This window comes from Euleptes europaea, chromosome 18 (assembly GCF_029931775.1).
Source record: "Euleptes europaea isolate rEulEur1 chromosome 18, rEulEur1.hap1, whole genome shotgun sequence".
In the NCBI taxonomy this organism is placed as follows: domain Eukaryota; kingdom Metazoa; phylum Chordata; class Lepidosauria; order Squamata; family Sphaerodactylidae; genus Euleptes; species Euleptes europaea.
Genome location: NC_079329.1, coordinates 42,718,495 through 42,743,924, shown reverse-complemented (window position 1 = coordinate 42,743,924; position 25,430 = coordinate 42,718,495). Strand labels below are relative to the sequence as shown.

The window sequence follows — 25,430 nt, the reverse complement described above, 5'->3', positions numbered from 1 at the left end:
TGTATTCATGCCAGTATTTCATGATATATGGAAAAATCTGTTACCCAACTGCAAACTTGCCCCTTATTCTCAAACCTTTTAATAAAACATGTAGCAAGAAAAGTTCAAAAAAACTGTATTACAAAAATAATATTTAAAAAAGAGCAAACCATGAGGCTCTCTAGCCATAGCACACATTCATGCCTATCACATACCAGTCAAAAAGGCAAATATAAGAGAGCCAGCAAATGCTTCCCCCCAGGGCTTAAGGCTGAATATTTGGGCAGAGCTGAGCTGATGTAAATGAGAATGCAAAGTTTAGAGTCGTATTTTCTGGCCCAATTTACCATCACTTTTGCACGTGGGGAGGGGAAGATTCCAGATGTTATATACCACACACACACACACACCCCTTCCTCTAGGTCTGTTTGCCAAGGGAGAAAAGTGAAAGCACGTGTTTTTAACCACATCAGTGGCTAGAGTGTCATTTACAGCCCAAGGAGTTCCAAATGATGTTTGCAGAGCTCCCAGGCTCTGATCAGGGACCTGCTGAACTTCAAGTTTGCTATATCGTGTGCCTTCCGATGACACCCTTGGGCAGATATTCCCTGCCCTATTGTAAACTTTCCTTCTGCAAGCAGGGTTCCTGGATCCAAGACAATCAGAATGAAAAGTCACCTGTTGCAACCTCTAAAATTGAATTAATAAGATTGCAAACATTTTTAGGCTATTTGCCTAAAGCCTTCCAGAAGTTCTATTTGTACCAACATCCAAAGGCAAGAGACAAAGTAACCTTTCAGCTCCTCAAATCTAGCTGCCTCAGCAGGTTTGTGGAAAGGTTGAATGCATGGGTTGCCAAGTTGGGTGCTGACAGTGAAGGATATGTGCCATGGCATGAGTGGTGGGGCAGGGAGTTCTCCTGGCCAAGGGGTAGTACCAGTGATAGATTCTACATAGACGTCATGTATATCACCCATGCTGATAGTCCCATCCCATGCCTATACTTGCACGATTTGCACAAATTCTTCACTGTTTCCACTACTACCCAACCATTTGAGGGGTTTCTTGGATCCACCCACAGAGCAGGTGTTCAGTGTACCATGGCCCCAGTCACACAACCCACTGGCCTTTCCTGCTCACAGCAGCCTCCAGTGTTTCCCATCAGCTCAGTCTGCCCCTCTGCCAAGGCCCTCACAGTGGGGAGCAGGCAGGTCAAGCTGTCTCGGCCCCATTTTGTGCCTCTTTCTGCAACCAGAGCTGCTTGTGCTGCTTGCGCCCAAAGCCCTCGTCGTAGTTGCCTTTGCTCTTGAAGAGCTGCTGGAAGTGTGGCTTGCAGTAGAATTCCCCGTGAAGAGCTGCGTAACTGCCCAGGCTGGAAGGAAGGAAGAGCCACATGTTAGAGTCAACGAGGACTACTGCCATACAGTCTTCCTCCAGTAATAAGGACTAGTGGGAAAGCAGACGAGCCCTGAATGAGAACTTCTATGGTGCCACAGGCTCAGCCTCAAGTCTTCTGCCTGAATGTGGGGATGACAACCGCCATCTACCTCAGAGCCCTTCTGAGTTTCAGTTTTCATGCAGTAGCGGCAAACTCCAGAGGCTGAGGTTGTTTTCTCCACTGCTTGCAGGTACTTAGCCAGGACATGTCCAGAGGCACAAGCTGCAGGATCGGGGGTCTGAGTTAGCCAACCCTCTGAACCAGAACCCATCCAGGATGTGTTTTTCTTTGTTTTGTTTACACTGCATTGTTTAAATTACTTCTTTTGTATTTTGGAAATTTCTTTGGGTCCTTTTGAGGAGAAAAAGGGACATTCGAATGTCCTAATGAAGTATTTTGAACCCTCAAAAGCCCAATCAAAAGCAAAGTATTAGTTTCATGGGAGAATCAGGCTATCCCTTCCACACTCCATCCCTGCTGTAAAGGTAAACGTACATCAATATCTTATTTTACACTGAACCGTCTCACCACAAAATAAGAATTCTCATAATTCTATCAGCGATACTTGTTATAATCATGGTACACTTACACTCACTGTAATATTTTGCATATTTTCTAACCTTGTGAACATTTCCTTCACCAAGTACACTTCTCAGAAAGTGCCAGATGCCCATCAACAGTGGCAGCCCAGTCAAGGATGGGTAAGATCTTTGCCAATTCCTTTCCAAATCTCCGAACACAGAAACTTCTGCACACATTTCCCTTGGTTTTTGCCAGGGAGATCCATCTGGGCTCTGGTATTTGGTTGAACTCATGTCCACTGGACTAATGTACGTGCAATGTACTAGGGATCAGTATCCAAATATTTTTGAGGTGCATAGAAGGGGTCCAGGGAGTGGATCCTGTTCAACAGATAGTTGTGGTGAAACCAGGAGGTTATTTGGGGGGGGGGGGTTAGCTACTTCGACCGCAAGAGCAGTCAGACAGGAAGTGGGGGGAAAGCCACATCTTCCTTACACTTTGCCTTCTAAATGTGTGACAGAAAAGACAAACCTGAATTTAGTCAATCTCTTCCCCATGGTTATATGTATGTGTCACCCCAAGATAGCACATTTGTCAAGAGAATTTATGGGCATTTCATGAATCAGGATTTCCTCTAAGAAAATGGCATTGTGAAATTTTTTCTTAGGATGATGGTTGAGGGTGCCCAGCCAGCAGAACACGGTGTCCACTGCAGCGTATAAAAGGTCTCTCTTAATTTGCGGCAGAGAAGAAGAAGAGCAGCTGGGGCCGTCTAATCCTCATTATCGAGTAGAACTTCAGAGGCTGCTGTGGGGAGTGGGGAGAAAACTCTTGAGGCTTGTTAGAGCTCTTGAGGCTTTCAGGCATTTATTTTAAAGTTCTAAGATATTTGGAGATTTTTTTTCACTTTACAAGCAGTTTTATTTGTATCTTTGTTTTTATTTTATTTTGTTTGTTTTTTTACTTTATTTTTCTGTTAAAATAATGTATTAATTTAAAATTGTTTTTTAAATTTACTTTGTTTATTAATTCTATTTATTCTATTTTATTATTTAATTAATCTAATTTTATCAAATTTTTATATTATTCAAACTCATTTTACTTTTTGGGTTTTTTTACTTTAAAGGGAGCCTGGGGTTTTGGAAAATATGTTAATGGCATAGTTAGGCAGTTGGAAGTAGCATATTCGGTTGCAAATTATAATTTATAATCTATCGATGTCTCTGTCATCAAAAATGTTTTATCGTGCAGTAATTTAAGTTTTGATTCAGGTTTCCTCCCTACTTGTCAGCCTGCCTGCTTTCCCATTAACTGGTTTGTTTTAAAATTAACTGCATTCCTCCCCTCACTGTTATAGTGATAGGCTTTGTAGTTTATTCTTAAGCCTTCTAAATTTTATAATATAGTTTGCCTATTCTATAGTGTCTACTGCCATTTTATTATTTTAAATCAACAATTTTAACTGCTTAAATAATTAATCTTTTAAATTTACTTTATTGCTTACATTATATATGACAACAGGTGTTTAGAATGGGTAGGAAGAGGGGTTGTCCTTTCGATTCTATTAATTCTCCAAAACAAGGTAAGTTAGACACATATATATCTATTTTAAACTTTTGGAGTTGAAGCCTCAAATAGATTTCATATTTTACAGGATGAATGGCCAGAAAATGATGCTACTGAGGGAGAAGATGGACAAGGTGGACCCTGTATGCAGGCAAAGTCTATTTTAGATCCTATTTCTAGTAACGATCTGATTTTGTCAAAGAAATTATATTCTTTGGAAATGGGGGGGGGGGGATGATCAGTCAGATAGTTTAGACCTTCTGACTTCACAGACATTCTTAACAGCTGAAACTGGAGAAAATTTATGATAAGGTTAATTCCCTGGGTGCCAATTAGCCTCTTTTCTTACGCTGCAAACTGGTTTTAAAAACAATTGTCTGAAGGCCATCCTACTTCCCTAAATAATAACAACAACAACAAAGACTCTGTCCTCTTTTTCCACTAAGCCCTCTTACACATGTACAATTTGTATATTTTTTCCTTTTAGGAGGTGAGTAATATCTTAGCATAATAAATGGCATATAAAAGAACATTTAGGGTTGAACTATCACCAAAGAAAGCTAACGTGAAACATTTTGAAAAAATGCCAGGTTCCCTTAAGGAAAGTTGCTTGACTCTTTCTATATTTCTATTCCTTTCAAATTCTGGCTAATCAAAACTGGTTTAGCTCCCATAGAATCTTCCCACAGAAGTGCTACCATAATCCAACTTGTAACTCCGCTTGTCGCTTTGGGGGAAATGTTCAAGCAGAAGGTAGCAAAGAAGACTCACACAAAAAGAGTGGATTTTTTTTTTTTACTAATGATAAACAGATTGAATTTTCACCAGCCAAGAAAGATGATGCTGATCAATTGGATTTCTTATATAAGATAGCCTGTGATGGAGCTAATCTAATGGATGAAGTTAAAACTTTCCCTCCTTTGCCATCCCTCCTGAAGGATGCTCAGCTGGCTCTAGTGCAGTGATGGCGAACCTTTTAGAGACTGAGTGCCCAAACTGCAACCCAAAACCCACTCATTTATTGCAAAGTGCCAACAAGGCAATTTAACCTAAATACTGAGGTTTTTGTTTAGAAAAAACAACTCATACACTAACATCTTTTGTCTTAAAAGAAAAACACTGTCTCCGTGAAAAAGCCTGTAGCCAAACCTGGTTGGATATTATACACCAGACATTCATGACTGGACTAGCTTGTCCAACATAGGGAAATTCAGTTGCAATGACTGCTATAGCTCAACCCATGGCCCATGATGTGGAAATGCAGTCAGAGGTGCTAAATAAGTTCTGCCTGGAGATTGGTAGGAGGTACCAGCAGGAACCTGCATTTCATAGGAAACCAGCCCCCTCCCCAAAATGTCTGAAGACTGGATCACTGCGAAATACATTTGCCCCCTCCCAGATCAAGTTTGCTTACACCTCTAGGCATTACCTCTAGGAAGAGCCCAAGCATGCCTCTCAGGTAGCTTGATCCTATGCATGCCCAAACCCTAAGCGTGCATAGGATCACAGCCTCCTTAGGCTCAAGTCTCCAGCAAAGCAGCCCTTCTGATGCAAGGAAGCAGACATACTCTGTACAGCAGGGGTGGGGAACCTTTTTTCCGCCAAGGGCCATTTGGATATTTGTAGCATTATTTGCGGGCCATTCGCCACTTCCGCCCCCAGCCCTCTTGTAGTACAGAGGGAATACGTTTCTCCATGGCCCGGGTGGGAAAAGGTTAACACAGTTTCTTGGGCGGTCCTAGCAGCTCCATAGCTAACAACTCTTCTGCAAGGGGGGGAAAAGTTCCTTTTCTTGCCAAAACAAACTCACATCTGCCTTGAATAGAGGCTATTCCTGTCTGCGGGAGGGGGCAGATCGCCAGTCTTAAATCCTTCTGAGCTAGAGATCTGCCAGGACCCATGAAGGGCCAGACCAAATGACTTCGCGGGCCTTATACGGCCCCCGGGCCTGACGTTCCCCACCCCTGCTGTACAGGCTCAGAGGCGCCCCTCCCATTCCGGGGTTGTTCTCGGGCCACGCTGCAGAGCCGCTTCCCTGGGAGCCGGGTGGGCGCTCCTCCTCCCCGCAGACCGGCCGCTCGGCAGCGTCCTCCCCCCTCCGCCCCCTCCACCCGCTCCCGGGCCTCTCAGCGGCGCCTGCCTGCAGCCGAGTGCGCGGCTCCTTTAAAGCCGGGGCTGAGGAGCCAGTCCTTCCCCGTCGCCTCCTTCACCATCCGGGACAGGGCGAGCAGGCGCTCTCGGGCCGCTTGCCACCTTCCGCACCTCGCTGCCGCCTGCGCAGACTCGGCGGCGCAGACTCGGCGGCGCTGGCGGATACAACTGCCCCAGCCGAGCCCCCCGCTCAGAGCGCCGCCACCGCTGCTGGGGATGGCCGGGCTGGAGCACGGGAGGATTTAGGGGCTGGACTGCTTCCCTTTAGGATTGCCAAGGGCCAACCCCGGAGATGGTCTCTTCCTCGGCTTGCTAAGTGGGTTTTTTTTGGGGGGGGGGCTCCTCAAGTTACCCGTGTGTGCCCACAGAGAGGGCTGTGAGTGCCCACTCGGGCACGCGTGCCATAGGTTCGCCAACACGGCTCTAGTGCATACAAACCGCCTCAAATCATTTTGCTCCCTACCTTATGAGGAACAAGGCAATATAATTGCTCCGTTTCAGAAATTACAGCATACCCTATCACAAATCAGTCCGGAACATAATCAGCCAATCAATCAAAGGAAGTCAGCTTCAGCTGCCACACATAAGCCTTCTCACAAAAATGAAAAATCAACCTCTACCTAACCTAATTCTGCTTGAATGCCAATTTTGTTGAGAATATTAGGGATTACTATATTAAGCCACTAATTATGGATCAGACACCTCCCTATACTACTTTGGAATCTCTGTTTTATTGGCTTAGGGATAATGATCCTAAGATTACTTTGGCAGTAGCAAAAATTTTCCCAGTCCTTTTATCCCTTGCGTCCAAAAAACGAAGAATGCAATTCTTTTTTCTGCTGCTCAAGACTTGTGAATCAATGAGCTTCTAAGGGAAAGGGAAAGGAGCTACTGTGATGGAAGCATGTACTCACAAGTACATGAGCCAAGAGGAGAGGTGTAAAGGACAGAGTCAGGAAATGACAGAAAGGGCGGGAAATGACGTTAGAAAATAGCAATTAGACGGGGAGGATGAGGAGAAGAGATGGTTAGTCAGGTGATGGGGCTTTTAGATCTCAGACTGACAGGGAGCTACTTCTGGCCCAGGGGAAATGGTGTCTTCAGCAGCTGAGGAAGGTTGAGTGTTGGTAAATGACATTCGTGGCAAGCCAGCCTGGATGATATCCTTGGCAAGTGCAGCTGCATACTGAATCCATTTACCTCAAATTTAAGGGTTTAAATTCTAAATGCCATGTTGTTCTACAAAATAAACCTTTTAAGCAGTTGTGTGTACAGTCTTAACTCACCCCATATGTAAATTAAGTTTGACAGAATAAAGCCTATTCTCTCCCTGTCTGCTGGCTATCTTAGGGAGGGGGGAAAGCAGCAAGGTGATCTTGGGGTGGTGTCAGAGTGAGGCGTATTTATGTAGAATATGTATATGCCCCCTCTTCAAGAAGGCTTACAACTAAAACTACCTCCCCGCTATCTCACAGTTGCTAAAGCGAAAACAAAATGCAAAGGTATGTGCTCTCAAACCTGGTTTGGCTAAACACAGCTCAATCAAGGCCTCTGTGGAGGCAGAGGCCCAATAGGATTGTCCATCCCTAGAGAGGGATGGTTTTCTTACTAATCTGAGCTATTTTCCTACTTACATTGCAGGCAGTCACCTAACAGATTTCTAGAATGAGGAGACTTGACAAGCAACAGATGTGATTGTGCTTGAACATTCTCACCTTTTTGCTGAATTCATTTGGCCCCCTCGTACCCAGTGGAACTAGGGGATCTGACATACAACTAGACGGACGGTAGAGGCCAGCTTGGTCTGAGTCCATCTGAACATAGGTTAGAGCACCTCTGAAAGCTTACTATAGAGCAGGGAAGGCAGTGACAAAATGATACTTCTCTACCACTGCGACATCTGGGCAAAGCCAACTGATGACACTGTTTAAGGTAGTAAGGGGCCTTTTACATGCTGCCCCCCTGGAAGCAATTAACAGAATGCTCAGTAGCTCATTATGACCAATTTGCTGGTCATTTTGCAGATAAAACCTGACCATGACTCTGCTTTAACGACAGTTAAAGTGAATTCAGTTCCTGGGGGTTCTGCCTGGAACATGGATACTTTTCAGTGAACTCAGCCTGAGGACACAGATAGGATGCTGCCACTTGCCCATTAGGCTGGTATCCTTCACAGATCTTTCTTTTGGGGGCAAATTCTTGGAATGGAACTCCAAGGACTCTTAGTATCTAGATCCATTCCAATCTGGATGCAGACCCAGTTACGGCACAGAAACTTTCCTTGGTCATCGTCAGGTGATCTAAACAGGTCGACCAACAGGTGGAGCGTGTCCTTGCTGGTACTCCTGGACCTCTCAGCTGCTTTGGCTATGATGTGCTTCTCATTCACCTAGCTAACCTGGGACTGAGAGATGTTGATTTCATGCCTTCCTGGCAAGAGGAGGAGGTGATGCTCGGGAGCTTCTACTTGGTCCCATGGCCACTGGCTAACATAGTACCACAAGGCCCAACCTTGTCCCCAGTGCTTTTCAACACCTACTTGAAACTTTGGGGAGACTCTGGAGATATGGAGCACCATGTCATCACTATGCAGACTATATACAGCTTTCTCTCCCCTTTCCATCAAAATCCAAGGAGGCAGTGAAAATGTTAAACAGACGTTTGGAAACAGAAAAGTACTGAATGAGAATTTAATAATCTGAAACTTAATTCAGACAAGACAGAAGTGCTCAGGCTGATCCAGGAACAGAGATTCTCCTGATCCTGGATGGAGTTACACTCCCTGACATTGAAGTAGCTCAGGTTGGCACTACTTCTAGATTCAACGCTATCTTGAGGCAGTCACGTGTCCAGTTGCATGAAACACTTTTACAAGCAAAGACTGGTTTGGCACCAATGACCTTTCCAGGAGAAAGCTAACCTGGCCATCGCTGCACATACCTTGGTAACATCCAGACTTGGAGTAGTCAAGGGGTCCATAGGGAGCTGCCCTTAAAGCCTTCAATTCTGGCATCCACTGCACAGACCATATTAAGCCAGGGTTATATAATCTACAATGTTGCTTTGATCAAGGTGCTGTTTTTGACCTTCAGAGTTCTTTATGGCTTCAGTCCAGAGTACCTGAAGGACTGCTTCCACCCATACCAGCCAACCCAAGACTTGCCCAGGTGGGAACCAGCCTTAACAGAAGTTCCGCTGGTGGGAATCTGGGGAGGGAATTTTGGAACTCTTCCCACAGGAGTTGAGAAGAACAGCTTCCCTAAAGGTAGGATCAAAGACCTGCCTTTTCCAGAGGGCCTTTGAGCAAGATCAGTAAGAAATGGGGTGGCAAGGGAAGTGATAGTTCTAGAATACTGTATTTTATTGATTTTTATTTTTTTCTGATTGGTCTATTATTGACTTTATTGTGCTGTAAATCACCTTGGAGACTGTCAGTTGTTTTTAAATAAGGTAGCTAATTAACTCACTCCCTTTTCTGATCCCTGACTAAACTATGAAGCTGCCTCTATCAAAAGGAAGCTAGTTTTCTGGCTCAGCGCCACATCTTGGGCACACCCCTGTGCATGACAGAGTAGTGCAGATTTCATTTAAAAAAAAAAAAAGGTTTCTTGCCTAGGCCCTTTGGCTAACACTCAGATTAGGCCTGGTTTCTGGTTTGGTTGCTGAGAAGGGGTGAGTGAAACTAGGTACATGAATCCAAACAGGAGGAGACGAGTGTGAAACAAATGCCCAACTAGCAGGCATCCCTCCCCATCCCCTTCTCTCAGGGCACAAAACTTAGCTTTTGCTGACTCTCTCACCTTAGCTTGGCATGGCAGTGCTTGCAGCAAAAGCAGGCGGTATGGAAAACAAATTTATCAGCTACCAGACGCTCCATGGGATAGACTGTTTTCTGGCAGGCGCTGCATGTCTCCTTCACTTGGGCCTTCAAGCTGAACGACTGAGTGACAAACAAACAAAGGAGTTAAGGGCTGAAAGTATCACAATAGACACTATTTATTTGAACACTTAGTTCTGCCTTTCTCCTAATGGCTAAAACCACAGTACACAGAATGGCAAGAACAACATATACACAACAAGGCATTCCTAAGCAATGCAAAGTTTACAATGCATCACTATACCATGACTCAGCCTGCCCCAGGATGGTTTGTATGAAAAATGCAAAGGGAAAAATAATGGAACTTTGAGTAACTATAGTTGGAGCCTTGCTTTGCTGTTGCTTCTATCAAAGAGCCAGAAACAAAATTTCACAAAAACAGGATACAGGCCCTATTAGAAACAGTTACATAGCAATTTATCCATAAAGTAAATTTAAATTCAGTAGCAGAAGTCAACTAAGATAAGAATTGTAAAGCAGTTTCTAGATGGTTAAGAAATGCTAATACAGTAAAAAGCCAGGTTGCCAGTTAGCCAAATATGCTGGTTAGCAAAACTTTTCCACAGTGCCTGCCCTAGTCATTGGCCAGCATGCCAGTTAACCAGGCTGAGTAGCTGAGTGCTAGAATGTTTGGTTTGCCTGCAGAAGGTCCCAATCTCAAATGCAGACATTTTCAATTTAAAAGCATCAGATGATGTGAAAAACCTCTACCTTGTCCAAGTTGGTCCTTACTATCATTTGATCTTGTAGAAAGGAAGAAAGTTGTCTTCAAATAGATAAAGTATAAAGGTCCAAGACCCACCTGGCTGATATAATGGATGTAGGAAGGTGGATTTAGATGACAGGTTGTAAAGAGTGGTGACAGGGCGCAGGATTCCAAACAGAGCCTTGGGTAAGACTCAGAGGACCTTGTGGAGACCCCATCACGGATCCCTATGAATGCCTGGCAGATGTAACCAAGAAGCACTTCTTAAGAAGTGGATGGGAAGAGAAAGATGATGTGTCCTTGGGAGCACTGAACACCTGGCATTCCCCCCCCCCAAAGTTTTTATTGAGTTTTTAGGATACAGAATAAAAAGGGAAGTGGGAAGGGAAAAAAGTTAAAAGTTGGTTTCTGTGTCCAAGTATATTCAATACATTTGTTATTAGCACTCATAGCAACTAAAATAATCAATCCTATCAATACTTAAACTAATATACACTATAGCTTTGTCGCAATCATGCATATAATTTTAACATTTCTAACTTTGATTTGCAATCTCATCGACCAGTTGATGTAAATATTTAATTACATCCTTGTGTATATTTATCATAAAAGGGTTTCCATTTGCCCCAAATGTCATCTAATGGTTGTTTCTTTATCAAACAAGTTAGTTTTGCAATTGAAGCGAAATCGAATACTTTTTGAATCCATTGACTTTTTGTTGGGATCTTGGGGGGTTTCCAGTACGATGCATACAATATTCTCGCCGCAGTAGTTGTGTATAGAAAAAAATCTCTTTGAACTGGAGTTATCTGTGTTGGAATGATTCCCAATAACATAAATTTGGGATTTAGTTCAAAATGTATTTGAAGAATATCTTGGATTGCCTTGTGTATCGTTTTCCAAAACTGGTGGCTATTTTTGCACATCCATCATTGGTGAAAGAAAGTCCCATCCATTTCAGAACATTTCCAGCAGTTTGCTTGGTTAGTTTTGAACATCTTTTGAAGATCTTTTGGAGAAAAATGCCACCTATAAAACATTTCATACCAATTTTCTCTGATCGCCTGTGAAGAAGAGAATGTAACTCCAATCGTCCACAATTTTTCCCAGATTTCCATTGAAACCATTTTGCCAAAATTTTGCATCCATTTAATTGTTCTGATGCTGTTTCCAGTGCTAATAAAATTTTATATATATATTTGAAAGCAGATGCTCTTATGATTTAGTTAATGTTTGTTCAAAATCAGTCAATTTTCTTATGTGTCCTTTGTTATAACTGTCCGCCTTCAGGCTGTATATTATTTTGTAGTATATGAACCAGGAGATCCTCCTGTTTTCGCTTTGTAATTCCTATAGTGTTTTTATTTTGGCATTCTGAAAAATTAAGTCTTTATATGTTAAGTAATCATTACTTTTTCTTGCAGTTGAGTCTAAATATGCTTCCATAGGTGACATTATAATTGGAGGGGATGGGCTGAGAGTTCTCTTGAGTTGATTCCATATCTTTAATAGCTGTTCTCTAAGGTTGGTATCTCTGATTTTCATTTCTGTATTTTCTGATTGGACATTGTTCCATATAGTGAGTGAAGTCCTTGGTCCAAATCTGCTTTCTCAAATCTGATTTTCCTATCCTCCGGCTGAAGTATCCAATCCAACAGAGCGAGCAGTGTTGCGGCTTGATGGTAGAACTTGAAATTTGGTGACGCTAATCTAACACCTGGCATTTTGAAGTGTTTGGATGAAGACCTTGGACCAGCCCTGATTGTAGGAATGCCAATGCTTCTTTAACTTCCGTTTATTGAAGAGTGACGTGTTTGGGCATATGCCAGTAAACGAATCCAAAGTACAAAGAGAGTTTAATACGGTCCAAGACCAGCATAAAAACATACCAGATATACAAACAGAACATAACACATATAAAAGTGCATCAAGTGTGAGCCCCTATAACATCTTACAATCTCTCACTCATAAAAGCCGTTAAGCGCTTAATTAAAAATATTACATGTTTGGAATTAGTATAAATATAAATATAAAATCACTCAACCATTAAGTTCGACCCATGCACGCCTGGTCCTCATTGCTTGCCACCCAAATTTGGCCACTTTAAAAGTTATCTCCATATCCTTGTCTGAGAGCATGTTAGAAAGACTAAAGGCTCTGGATCGCCCTGGGAGGTCCGATAATACAGAAAGAATGGCTTCTCGTATCTTGTTGTAGATTTTGCATTCAAACACAATGTGCTCGAGGGTCTCAGTACTCCCATCAGAGCAGGGGCATAATCGTCCTGCATATGGTATCTTTTTGTATCTCCCTTCCAAGACGGCTGAAGGGAGTGCGTTACAACGCATCAGGGTGAAATTGCAGCACTACAATTGCAGCACTCTTACCAACGTGGTCCCGATGTCTTACCTTTCCCACTTAGATAGTCCAGAATACAGCAGGGCTTTCACCCTGATGCGTTGTAACGCACTCCCTTCAGCCGTCTTGGATGAGGAGAAGAGATGGTTAGTCAAGTGATGGGGCTGTGAGAGTTCCCAACTCCCTGGGCTAACTTCGCAAAATCACTGCTCAGGCTTGAAAGCAGAAACAATAGATTTATTGAAGGCTTCAGACAGATGAGACAGACACGGATTCAAAGTTGCAAGTGAATTGGCATAGCCGGGCTACAAAATATATCTATTCCAGGGCACTGGGGTTCACACTGATGTTATGGGAAGTTACAAGATAGATTGGTGCAATACAAAACATCAAACGGGTCCCAGCGAGGCTGCTAGGGCTATCAGATCTTCAAGGCCGGACTCGGCCTGAGGGAGTGCTCGCAGGAAGCGCGGCAGGGGAGGGCACCTGGGAAGGACAGCAGAGGCGCCGGGTTGCGGGGAGGTGTGAACTGCTTTTACGAGTTCAAAGAGATAGGCAAAGAACAAAGTGGGGAAGGGAAACAAAGAATACCAGACCCTCACATTCTGCCCCCCTTAAGGCCCCCCTCCCGCAAGGTCAGGAGGACGGGGCTTATCGGGATAGGCGGTGTGGAAATCTTGTACCAGGTGGGGGGCCGCCATGTGTGGGGCTGCCACCCATTCATCGTGTGCAGGTCCCAGATGTTTCCATCGGACAAAATAGAACAATTTCCCCTTTTTCCATTTGGAGTCCAACACTTTAGACACTTCCAGATGGGTGTCCCCTCCCACCACCGTAGGAACCTCAGGTTTCGGAGGGGGGTGGAACTGGGGGGCAGCAACGTATGGTTTGAGGAGACTTATATGAAAGACGGGATGGACGCCCTTAAGGGTCTTTGGGAGTTCGAGTTCCACAGTGACTTCATTGATCACCCGGGAAATGGGAAAAGGGCCCACATATCGATCGTTGAGTTTTTTGCAGGGTCGGAGGGAGCGCAGGTTCTTAGTGGAGAGATAGACCTGCCCCCCCACCTTGAGTTCCCAGCCCGGGGATCGATGTTTGTCGGCTTGTTCCTTGTACTTGCTTTTGGCACGTTCGAGATTTTTGAGCAACCAGGGCCAGGTAGACTGGACTACTCGTGCCCACTCCTGGACCTCGGGGACTGTTTCGAGCTCCGGGGTGACGGGAGCGGAACCAAAAGGACCAAATTCCGTTCCGTACACTACGCGGAAAGGACTGAAACCTGTGGAGGAGTGGGGGGCATTGTTATAGGCGTATTCAGCAAACGGCAGCAGATCCACCCAATCGTCTTGGTGGTAATTGACATAACAACGGAGGTAACATTCGACCACTGCATTTACCCGTTCCGTCTGACCATCGGTCTGGGGGTGGTAAGCTGAGGAGAGACCCTGTTCTTCCACCCCCATCAATTTTAGGAAGGCTCGCCAGAATTTGGCGACAAACTGGACCCCCCTGTCGGAGAGGACCTTCCTAGGGACCGAGTGTAGTCTGAGGACATGAGTGACAAACAACTTGGCCAATCCCTGGGCCGAGGGGAGTCCGGCGCAGGGAACGAAGTGGACCTGTTTGGAGAAAAGGTCCGTGATCACCCATAGAACCGTTTTACCCCGGCTGGGAGGTAGGTCGGTGATAAAGTCCATGGCGATCACCTCCCAGGGTCGGGTGGGGCTCTCCAGGGGTTTTAACAGTCCAGGGGGTTTTCCCATTCTTTTCTTGGCCGTAGCGCAGATGGGGCAGCTGCGCACGTACAATTCTACATCGGCTCTCATACCTGGCCACCAAAATTGTCTTCTCACCAGGTGCAGTGTTTTAACGAAACCAAAATGACCTGCCAGTTTGGCCCCGTGGACCAGTCCCAGAACTTCCTTGCGGAGAGAAGTTGGGACGTAGAGTTTTCCCCCCTGTACCCACCAGGAGTCCCTTTGCTCCATGCCCGTAGGGAGAATCTGCTGCTCCATCTCCTGCCGGGATGCGTCCCAGAGCCTTTGCTGAAAGGCCTCTGGGATACCCTTGAGCATGGGATTCTCTGGCAGACGGGCTTGCGACCGGGTAGTGACAGCGAGTCCCGGGATTTCCCCTCGTTGTTCTGGGGTGAAAAGGGAGTCCACGGGGCGGTCAAAATCATTGCGGTACTGGGGAAGCCGGGACAGGGCATCCGCCAGGGCATTTTCCTTTCCGGGGACATGCTTGAGGGTGAAGCGGAATTTGGCGAAAAACTGGGCCCACCGAATTTGTTTGGCGTTGAGTTTCCTAGCCCCTTTGAGGGCCTCCAAATTCTTGTGATCGGTACACACCTCAAACGGAAATTCGGCCCCCTCCAAGAAATGCCTCCAGATGGTGAGGGCATGTTTTACCGCTGCCGCCTCCTTCTCCCAAATAGCCCAATTGATTTCCGATTGGGAGAATTTTTTGGAGAAGTAGGCGCATGGTCGCAACTTCCCTTCCCCGTCCCTTTGCAGTAGAGCCCCCCCCATGGCCACGTCGGAGGCGTCCACCTGAACCACGAAAGGTTTGGTGCAGTCCGGGTGGGCTAAAACCGGCTCTGACGAAAAAAGCAATTTAAGCTCGTCAAACGCCTGCTGACAGGGAAGAGACCACTGCAAACGGGCCGAGGGCAGAGCGGCGCTCGCTCCCTTCCCCTTGGTACGCAAAAGGGAAGTGAGGGGGAGGGCCATCTGCGCGAAATTGGGGATGAAGTTGCGGTAGAAATTGGCAAACCCCAAAAACTGCTGTAGGTGGCGGCGTGTGGTGGGGGGTTCCCAATCCCGCACGGCTTGAACCTTTTCGGGGTCCATTTCCAAGCCCTGGTGGGAAATTACGTAACCCAGGAAGGTGATGGAGGGCTGGTGAAATTCGCATTTGGATACTTTGGCATACAGCTTGTGTTCCCGCAAGCGTTGGAGGACCTCGCGAACCAACCTAATGTGTTCCTCCATGGTTTCAGAATAAATGAGAATGTCATCTAGAAATACCACCACCCCCCGAAACAACAAATCATGCAAAACCTCATTGATTAATTGCATAAAAACACTCGGGGACCCTGAAAGTCCGAAAGGCATAACAAGGTACTCAAACATTCCAAAACAGCTGGAAAAGGCCGTCTTGGGTTCGTCCCCTCCTTAATGCGGATGCGGTGGTAGGCTTCTACCAAATCCAGTTTAGTGAAGATTCGGCCCTCTTTTAGTTGCGCAAGAAGGTCTGGAATGAGAGGGAGGGGGTAAGCGTTAGACTGGGTGACTGCGTTCAGTCTACGAAAGTCAATGCACAGTCTTAAGTCCCCCGTTTTTTTCTTAACGAAGAAGGCGGGGGCGGAGTACGGGGCTTTGGAGGGGCGAATGAAGCCCCTCGCCAGGTTGGTGTCCAGGTAGTCCCGCAGCACCGCCTTTTCGTTGGGACTCATGGGGTAAACCTTCCCTTTGGACAACTTGCCTTCCCCCACAATTTCAATAGCACAATCAGTGTCCCGGTGCGGGGGCAATTCGTCACATTCCCTCACATCAAATACATCCGCGAACTGGGAATATTCCGCGGGAAGGCGGGGTGGAGGGGCGACTTGGGGGGTGGATCACACCAATGCGGCGGCCGGGGTGCAAAGCACTCGGTCCTTGTCGTGCGCCCCGCAAGGGTCCTCCGGGAACGTGAGGGTTCGCTTGACCCAGTCGATTGAGGGATTATGCCCCTGTAACCAATTCATCCCCAAAACTATGGGGGCAACTATGGGGGCAATAGTAAAATATAAGCGTTCCCAATGTTCCCCCACAGCCATAATCACCACAGCGGTACAGTGAGTAACAGGTCCCTTCTTAAAGTCGCTACCGTCCATCTGGGAAAAGCGGAGGGGACCTGGGAGTAGTTTGCGCCGGACGCCTAACTTTTTGGCGGCTTCCTCGCTAATCAAAGTGCGGGCGCACCCGGAGTCTACCAAGGCGGGAAATTCTAAAACTGGACCCCCCTTGGGCAGCGAGAGGTGTGCCTGAATATACACATTGTCCTTTTGGGCGCTTACCATCGGTGGAGCTCCTTGCACAACAACGGGAGCGGTCTGCTGAGGAGCCCCCCTTACAGCAGACCGACGGCGTTTTTTGCCGGTATCTCCCACTCTTCCTCCTCACTGGATGAAGGAGACGTGGTAGTTGTAATCCGTGACTCGGCCGAGTCAAAAGCTGCATTTGTAATCCGAGGTCCCGATGGACCAGTGGAGATGGAGGCGTCCTCTTGAGCGCTCGCGTGTAGGGTGGTGGGTGCGCTCCGGCGTCCTGGAGTGCCGCTGCGGCGTCGAGGTTGGCCTTCCGTCGGGGTCTTCTCCAGTTCGGCCGGGGCTGGGCGAGGGGTAGCCGGGCGTCCGGAGCGGGACGGGCATTGCGAGGCAAAATGGCCCTTGCCACCGCACACCAAGCACACCCCGGTTTCAAAACGCTTGCGGCGTTCGGCCGTCGAGGGGACCCCCGGGGTACGGGAATCCTTGATGCCACCCGGCCTGTCCCCTTTCGGCTTAGCGTCGCGGCCGGTGCGTTGTCTGGACAGGGTCAAGAGTTGTTTCCGATTTTCGATGTCGGCGGCGTGGCGCACCCAGCCCTCGACGTCCGGGGGGTTGCCTTGCATGAAGGCCCAATGTTGCAGGTCCGGGTTTAGCCCCTCTCTGAAGCACTGCACCCGGGTAGCTTCGCTCCAGTCTAGAATTCTGCTCGACAGAGACTGGAATTCACTCGCATACTGCGCCACCGACTTAGTCCCTTGGCGCAGTTGCATCAGAGTGGCCTTAGCCCGCTCCCCCAGGTTTGGGTCCTCGAACCTGTTGCGGAGCGCGACCATAAACTCATCCAGATTCCGCAGCACAGGGGAGCGGAGTTCGTACTGTAACACCATCCACGCTGCCGCTTCGCCTTGCAGGAGGGAGGCCACATACTGGACCTGGGACTCTTCCGAGGTGAAGGTCCGGGCCTGTTCCCTCATAAAAATATCCACTTGGACCATAAAGAAAGTTAACTGATCCCCCGACCCATCGTACGTGATCTTCAGGTCACGGCGGGCCGGAGCGCTGGGAGGAGCGGGAGGAGTCGCCGGCGTTCCATCCGGAAGGTTGCCGGGGGGAGGCCGTACCTTCAGTGCGTCCATGGCGGCTGCCATCTCACCCATCACGGTTTACATGGCATCCATCCGCTCCAGCATGGTTTGGCGTTCCTCCTGCCATTGTCTCCGTTCCTCGTCCATCAGGACTTCCCTACGCGCGGGGTCGTCCACGAGTCCCGTACCGGACAACCCCAGACGGCGATGCTTCGCCTCAGTCCGGGAAAGCGACCAGCCCTTAGGAGAGTCCAGCCAGGAGTTAAAGGTGTTCTTGGGCTTCGTACCCAAGTCCGGTCCCGGGTGTGGGGCACCGGGCACCTTCCGCCTGACATCCTCCTCCTTTGGGTCCGGTTTTTCCGGGACCTCGGGTTTCTCCGGTGAACCCGGGGGAGAAGAGGGATCCCCGTCGCCTGGCATTACAGTCCCTTAAGGTACAGCTGCAAAGCGACAAGGCAGAGACTTGCAACTTAATGTGAGAGTTCCCAACTCCCTGGGCTAACTTCGCAAAATCACTGCTCAGGCTTGAAAGCAGAAACAATAGATTTATTGAAGGCTTCAGACAGATGAGACAGACACGGATTCAAAGTTGCAAGTGAATTGGCATAGCCGGGCTACAAAATATATCTATTCCAGGGCACTGGGGTTCACACTGATGTTATGGGAAGTTACAAGATAGATTGGTGCAATACAAAACATCAAACGGGTCCCAGCGAGGCTGCTAGGGCTATCAGATCTTCAAGGCCGGACTCGGCCTGAGGGAGTGCTCGCAGGAAGCGCGGCAGGGGAGGGCACCTGGGAAGGACAGCAGAGGCGCCGGGTTGCGGGGAGGTGTGAACTGCTTTTACGAGTTCAAAGAGATAGGCAAAGAACAAAGTGGGGAAGGGAAACAAAGAATACCAGACCCTCACAGGGGCTTTTAGATCTCAGACTGACAGGGAGCTACCTCTGGCCCAGGGGAAATGGTGTCTTCAGCAGCTGAGGAAGGTTGAGTGTTGGTAAATGACATTCGTGGCAAGCCTGCCTGGATGATATCCTTGGCAAGTGCAGCTGCATACTGAATCCATTTACCTCAAATTTAAAGGTTTAAATTCTAAATGCCATGTTGATTCTACTTAGGTCATGCTGCCTTTCCACGTCCAGAACTCTTTGCCTGATCAGGGCTCTGGCCTGTGGATAGTCCATTGATAGGAGCAGATATTGTGAGAGACCATAGTAGCCTAGTTTTTTCATCAGATTTTTCAACCAGGGGGAAACAAAAGTGTCATATAAAATTAAGTTACCAAGTCCTTTGGGACGTGAAGCTATTTTGAGCCAATAGGAGATCGAGACAATCCACATCCTTGCTTCAATCGTTACTTCCCCTGTCTGCATTCGAATTGCAGCATTAGATACACTGGGAGGGACTTGTAGTACAGCCCTCAGGAATTTGGATTGGATTTTCTCCAACCTGGAGTAATATGCTGTGTTAATAAGCGGCCCCCCATATAACATTTGGGAAAGGGTTTTGGCTTTATATAACTTAACAGCAGCTGTTACCGAGCGTCCTCCCTTTGTCCAGAAAAATTTTAATATAGCTGCGGCACTTTTTTGGGCATTGGCGGAGACATGGGCTATGTGAGAATTCCTTAATCCTGTTGCCTGAAAGACCACACCCAGGTATTTATAGCAGTGTACCTGCTCTATCTTAATCCCATTCAGACTCCAGGAGTGCAGTTTTGGTTTATTGGCAAAGACCATTACTTTAGTTTTTGAGTAATTAACCTCTAGTTGATTGTCAGTGCAATAGATCGCAAGCAGGCGCAATGCCCTCCTGATGCCAATAGATGTTCTAGAAAGAAGAATGGCATCGTCTGCATATAGTAACAGGGGAATGTGCCTATCCACCAGTTTTGGGGGGTGCAGCTCTTGCTTGTTTAAATATGCTGCCATATCGTTGATGTAAAAATTGAACAATAATGGCGCTAGTATGCAGCCCTGTTTGACCCCCTTCCTTGTTACAATGGGATCAGTTAGCTGCCCTTGATGGTTACATCTTACCCGTATTGTGGTTCTTTCATATAGGGCTCGAATCAGAAACAGAAGCCGTCTGTCTATCATAGAAGCGCTTAGCTTTTCCCAGAGAATGGATCTTGGGATTGAGTCAAACGCCGATTTCAAAACGAATCAATGCCTTCCAGAATAGAACACGGTGGGTAGCCAGGTTCATCTGTCAATAGCAGTAGAAAAGAGCAAGAGTCCAGTAGCACCTTAAAGACTTTAAGGTGCTACTGGACCCCTGCTCTTTTCTATTGCCTTCCAGAATGTTTTGGGTATGTAACCTGTCGAGTCCCTGTAAGTTGATAAGATTAAAGATAGTATTGGTGACAGCTTTAGGGCATCCACACTGTTCTAGTGATCTTTGCTCAGTGCCTCCAGAGAAGCAGGGCAAAACTGGGACTGGATATAGGAGTGAGGAGGTGGTAGACTATCCCATTAGACAATGTCTGAGAACTGAAGCCTGTGTGGGTCATGGGAGGCCACTAGGATTACTTCGGCCCCGCACACCCTGAGAATTCTAGTAAGCAGCAGCACAAGAGGCCGCAGAAAACACGCCAGAGGCCAGTGCCAGGTGAGAGCACCGGCTCCCTCCACTCCCACGAACAGAACAGGGGGACAGAACCTCTGTACTTTGTTGTCGTCCACAAGCCTCCCTTGTATTGTTCTGACCATCCAAGTTTTGAGGCCCCTTTCTGCTGGGCTGAGATCTTACCCATTGAGCCAGTTCACTGAGATTTGATAATCCCCTGAAGGCCAAATGAGGATAACCTCATTCTTCCCAGTCAGTTTACAGAATTTCACTGTCATATTGCTTATTCACATCAGAATATCAATATGACTTCAACATACATGCTGAGGTTTCTTGCCAGGACAAGCTAGGATTTTGTAGCTTCTTAGTCAAGGGTCTCTCTCAAGTCATGATGGGCCCAACACATGAAAAAGTTTACATCTTAGACTTAATCTTTTATTTTTATTTTATATTTATATCCTGCCCTCTCCCAGCAAAGTTGGGGTCAGGGTAGCTTACCACAATAGCTAACAAAACAATCAATCAATCAATAGATTCAATAGATAAAAATTAAAATATATAACAACCATTAACATTTAAAATCATACCATCCCAATCTAACAAAAAATGGTGCCCTAAACTACACACCCACCTCACATATAATTTAAACTAACATTCAAGAGGGGGAGTCATCACTACTACTACAAGAACATCTTTATTGGCATATGAGTCATCACTAATATAGGTAAATGTTGGACCAGGAAGATAATAAGGGGGAGACCCAAAAAAAGGATGGGGAGAGGCCTAACCTATCCAGTAGAGTCCAGTGGGAAGGAAAAAAGGGGAAAGGGGGGGGAAAGGAAACAAGCAGAAGTGGGGAAGGGAGGTCAGCTAGTAAGCAGAGCCATTGCTGCCCTCAACCAAAGGCCTGGCAGAACATCTGCGTCTTACAGGCCTTGCAGAACTGAGCCAGGTCCTGCAGGGAACAAGTGTCACTCGACAGAGAGTTCCACAAGGCAAAGGCCTTTTGGCTTGGCTTTGGTTGAGGACAGCCAGATAGTTCTGGGGCCAGGGATCATCAGAGAGTTGTTTCCAGTTGAGTGTAAGGCCCTCTGGGGAGTATAGCAGGAGAGGCGGTCCCACAGATATGCAGGTCCCACACCATTTAGGGCTTTAAAGGTTAATACCAAAACCTTGAATTTCATCCGGGGCTCAATCTGAAACCAGTGCAGCTAGCAGAGCACTAGTTGTATGTATGCTTTCCATGGGGTAGGGACCCATGCTGTGGCATTCTGGACCAGATGTAATTTCCAGAGCAACTTCAAGGGTAGCCCTGGATAGAGTGAGTTACAGTAGTCCATTGCACAGATCGCTGTGCACAGTAGTCCATTGCACAGATTGAGGTGACCATTGCACAGATCGCTGTGGCTAAATCAGAGCAGGACAGATAGGGCATCAGCTGCCAGGCTTGATAAAGATGGAAAAACCCCATCCTTGCAGTATTTTTTACCTGGGCCTCCAAAGAAAGGGAGGTGTCCAGAATCAAACCTCTATTCTCTATATTGCTTAGCTCCTGTCTTAGAAAAGCAACCAAACCTTTGTTTGAGTGGCAATGACCAGTCATTCTCAACCATTACCGGGTGTTGCCAACTGCAGGGAGTCCATACCTGCTCCTCCTCCCCTCCTTGGGTATAAATATATCCCCATTTTGCCACAGTAGGTGGCTGCCAATTTCACAAGATGTGAGCCCTACACCTGGTGTGCAGTCCTTTTCCCCTTCCCCTCTTGCAGAGTTCATTCTGGATCCCACTTCTGCAGGAAGGTAACTATAGCCCACTTGGGAATCTCAAACCATTACTTTCTTAGTTCTGTGAATGTTGGGAATTGTGTGTGTGTGTTTACCTTATTTGATTACCTATTTAATAAAATCATTAAAATTCATAAAAGTTTCCTTGTTATTGGGTTGGCTCTACTCTACTGGTTCGCTCACCTGGGGCAGAACTGGTTAAAAGATCCCCACACCAGCCTCTCGCATAGCTCTATCTAGTCTCCAGCTAATTTCCCCTAATAAAGGAGACCCCTGTGCTTGGCGTAACAGTGCTGTCTCTCTCACTGCTTCCTGGTTCAGAATTCTCATTAAGGATCCTCTCAATTCACTCCCCACAAATCAGGTTGTAATCCAGAAGGTGAGCTTGTGGTTGTACAAGAGAAAGGGCCTGTTGAATAAAGGCAATGGGTGGGTACCTGCATTTCCCCAGCAGCCCTATAGTGACAGGCTGTCCTGCTTTAAGAGACAAATCTCTCAAACACAGCCTTAAAGGAGTGATTGGGTGGGGGAGCCACCTCCCCTCAGCACCCGAGCACAGACAGGCAGCAGGTGGTGTGCCTGCGGACACTTGTGAATGTGCTGGAAGGCTGTTTGCGAAGGCACAGCAAGACCTAAAAACACCCAGTTACCGGTGTGGGACAAGAAGCAATACCAGGCTGAGATATACAAAGGCTTACAAACCACCCTGGAAAGCTAGGAAGTAAGAAATGCCCTTGCCACAACAGCCCTCAAGAACCAAGCCAAGGGATGCAAGAGGAGACCGGTGGTTTTTGGTTCCTTCGTGGGCAAGGCACTGTTCTTCTCTCCACTGTGATAAATTCTTTTTTTCTGAAGTACATGTTCAGTCATTTGCTGACTGGAAACAAAGTTCCTCTCTCATGCATTCTGTGCTACTTTTTTTGGTTCTGTGTCAGCCTTGGGAATTCTCAGTTTCCCTCTCAACAGGATATTTTGCTGTATTTGTATGGTATGCTTCTCATTGTGCCACAATAAGCTGGAGTTTGTTCGTTCCTTCGCTGGTTCAGCATAGCCCACTGAGCCATTCAGAAACCTGACTAATGCCAGATACTGAGACACACTAATAGAGTCTTTATTTACCTGGTCCTTTTCAGAAAAATGTTAACGCCAGAAAATAAAGTTGATTACCTTGGATCTCTGCACTGTGGATGTTCCGGAGTCACTTTTTGCCTCCTAAAAAGAAATTAAAGAGGTGAGGTGAAGAGGAATGAGAACCCCGCTCTGTAAAGCCTATGCAATATCTCACCTTGATGAATAATGAACACAGATAGGGGACTGGGCAGGATCACAACACCTCAAGTTTTGCTACTGCAGCTTGATGTTCTAACATTTTATATTTAGCTTTGATTTTGGATTTCCTCCCTGGATCATTAGGTAACAATTTTTGGCCTCAGAACTGCTACAAGCAAAAGCTCTACTTCTGATGGTAGGAATTTTCTAAAACTCGAGACACATCTACGGAGTGTGAAACCTGTTTAACTTCACATAATTCCCCCCCCCAAAAAAAGGATCCTAGAATTTTGAGGTTATTGTTTGACATCCCCAGCTCCTTCACCTGAATTTCCCCTTCATACGGATGTGTGCACTCAGTTATAGATTTTTAGAAATGCTGAGGCACTTGTTCTCCCCATTTACAGCAGCAACATATTCAACTTGCAACCCTGATTTCAATACATACATGAGTGGAGGTTGTACCGGCTGGACCCTTGGCTTGGAACATGGCTTTATATTTTTCCACACACAGGTTTCCAGGCTCTTCACTGTGTTGGGTTAGCTAGTTCTTCTGTGTTGGTATGGATTAAGCTGGGTCTCTCAATACCTGGAAAAAACAGCAGCAGAACAACACCACAGTCTTTCCCAGGATAACCTGAGATTTTAATCACTGTAGTCCTTCAGAACTGGGGGGTCATCTAAATATTCCTGCTCTCTTTGCTCTGCACCAGTTCAGCTACCAGCTCTTTGATCTCTCTCTCCAAGCTTCCCTTTTTGTGCCTTGCGCAACATCACTCTACCCTCCTTGCTCTGTCGAGCCACCTTCCCTCTCCTCCTCCCAGTACTTAACTTTCAGATACAGCCAAAGCATCCCACCTCTCTCGGTCTTGACCACTAGTCCATGCCAGACACTGTCGCACCTGCAAGGACTTCAGAAGAGGCAGGCACACTGAGAGACTTTTTTCTGCCACTTGGGCCGCTTGCCGTACAGTGCTACCATCTGTTCTCCAAAAAATTTCAGTCTGCTTGAGAAATGGCTCTGATGCATTTCCGCTCCCCGTGTGGTTGGCTTGTTATTTCCTGCTCTCTTTACTGAACTGTGAAGCTCAATCTTTGCAGCCCCCTGCAGTCTGACAACCAAACCAAGGTTAACAATATAGCAGGACATACAGTACTGCTACTTTAATCAACACTAGGCTCTGTACACAACATAGAAACAGAGCAGCAAGACCCATTAAGGAGGCTGATGAACATTCAAAATGCAGGATACAAATTTTCAAGTTATATAGATCCTCTAACTGGATGTTCAAGAGAAAAACTTTAAATGAAAAGCAGCCATTTCTAGGAACAGACACTGCAACGACCGCCACATGTTCATTATACTTTCTCCCATTTTGCCAGGGTTTCAGGCCCCTGTGGCCTTCCTAGGCCTCCCGGGTGAAGTTGTAGGTCTCTTTAATAGGGACAATATGCTTTCCCTCTATGGGGAGGAGAGACTAGTAATGTCAGGCCTTTGCCTTTTAGCTGAAGCAAAGGCTCTTGACATGAGTTAGGCCAGGTTCTGACCACACTTCGTCCTTGGTTCTCATGCCTCTGGACGTCTGTGTACAGTTTCGCTCATCCTGTATTCTGCAGCTGTGATGTTTAGTCTGCCTTCCTGGGAACTGCTTATCTTGGAGTTGCCTAGCAATGTTTACTTTTCCAGTCCGTAGTGTCTTAAGCATGTAATCTGCCTGTATTCACCATTACTGGCCTCACCTGCGTGTAGGCAGTCAGTTCTTTAATCTTTTTGCTCTTAATAAAGTATTACTGCTTCAGCGCTACCTGCCTGGATGAGTTTGCTCATGGGATGCTAGGGACAGACGCCTGAACCTGACATTAGGCCAGTAATCATCTTTTGGGCTGCGGTGCCGTGTTCTCCCCAACACCATGGGTGAAGCTCCGGACACCGAAGTGCCGATACTACGAGGCTGCTGGTTCCTGACCAAAAGCCGGTACATCCCAAGGACAAGGAACCTAAGCCGGAGAAGCCAGAGGAGGTTCCCCAGTTGCCATTGGGACAGCCACGACTTCTGGACATTTGTCCGCGGCTCTGGCAGGAGT

General features: G+C 46.8%; 1 protein-coding gene across 1 annotated transcript; it reads right to left on the bottom strand.

Moving 5' to 3' along the window:
* Positions 1-1,185: 1,185 nt before the first annotated feature.
* LIMD2 (LIM domain containing 2) lies at positions 1,186-24,916 on the bottom strand. Its single transcript, XM_056864741.1, has 5 exons — positions 24,894-24,916; positions 23,794-23,875; positions 23,244-23,288; positions 9,457-9,596; positions 1,186-1,351 (listed from the first exon to the last, which is right to left on the bottom strand). Exons 1-5 carry the CDS (start codon positions 24,914-24,916, stop codon positions 1,192-1,194), a joined length of 450 nt encoding a protein of 149 aa, XP_056720719.1. The 3' UTR covers positions 1,186-1,191.
* Positions 24,917-25,430: the final 514 nt, after the last annotated feature.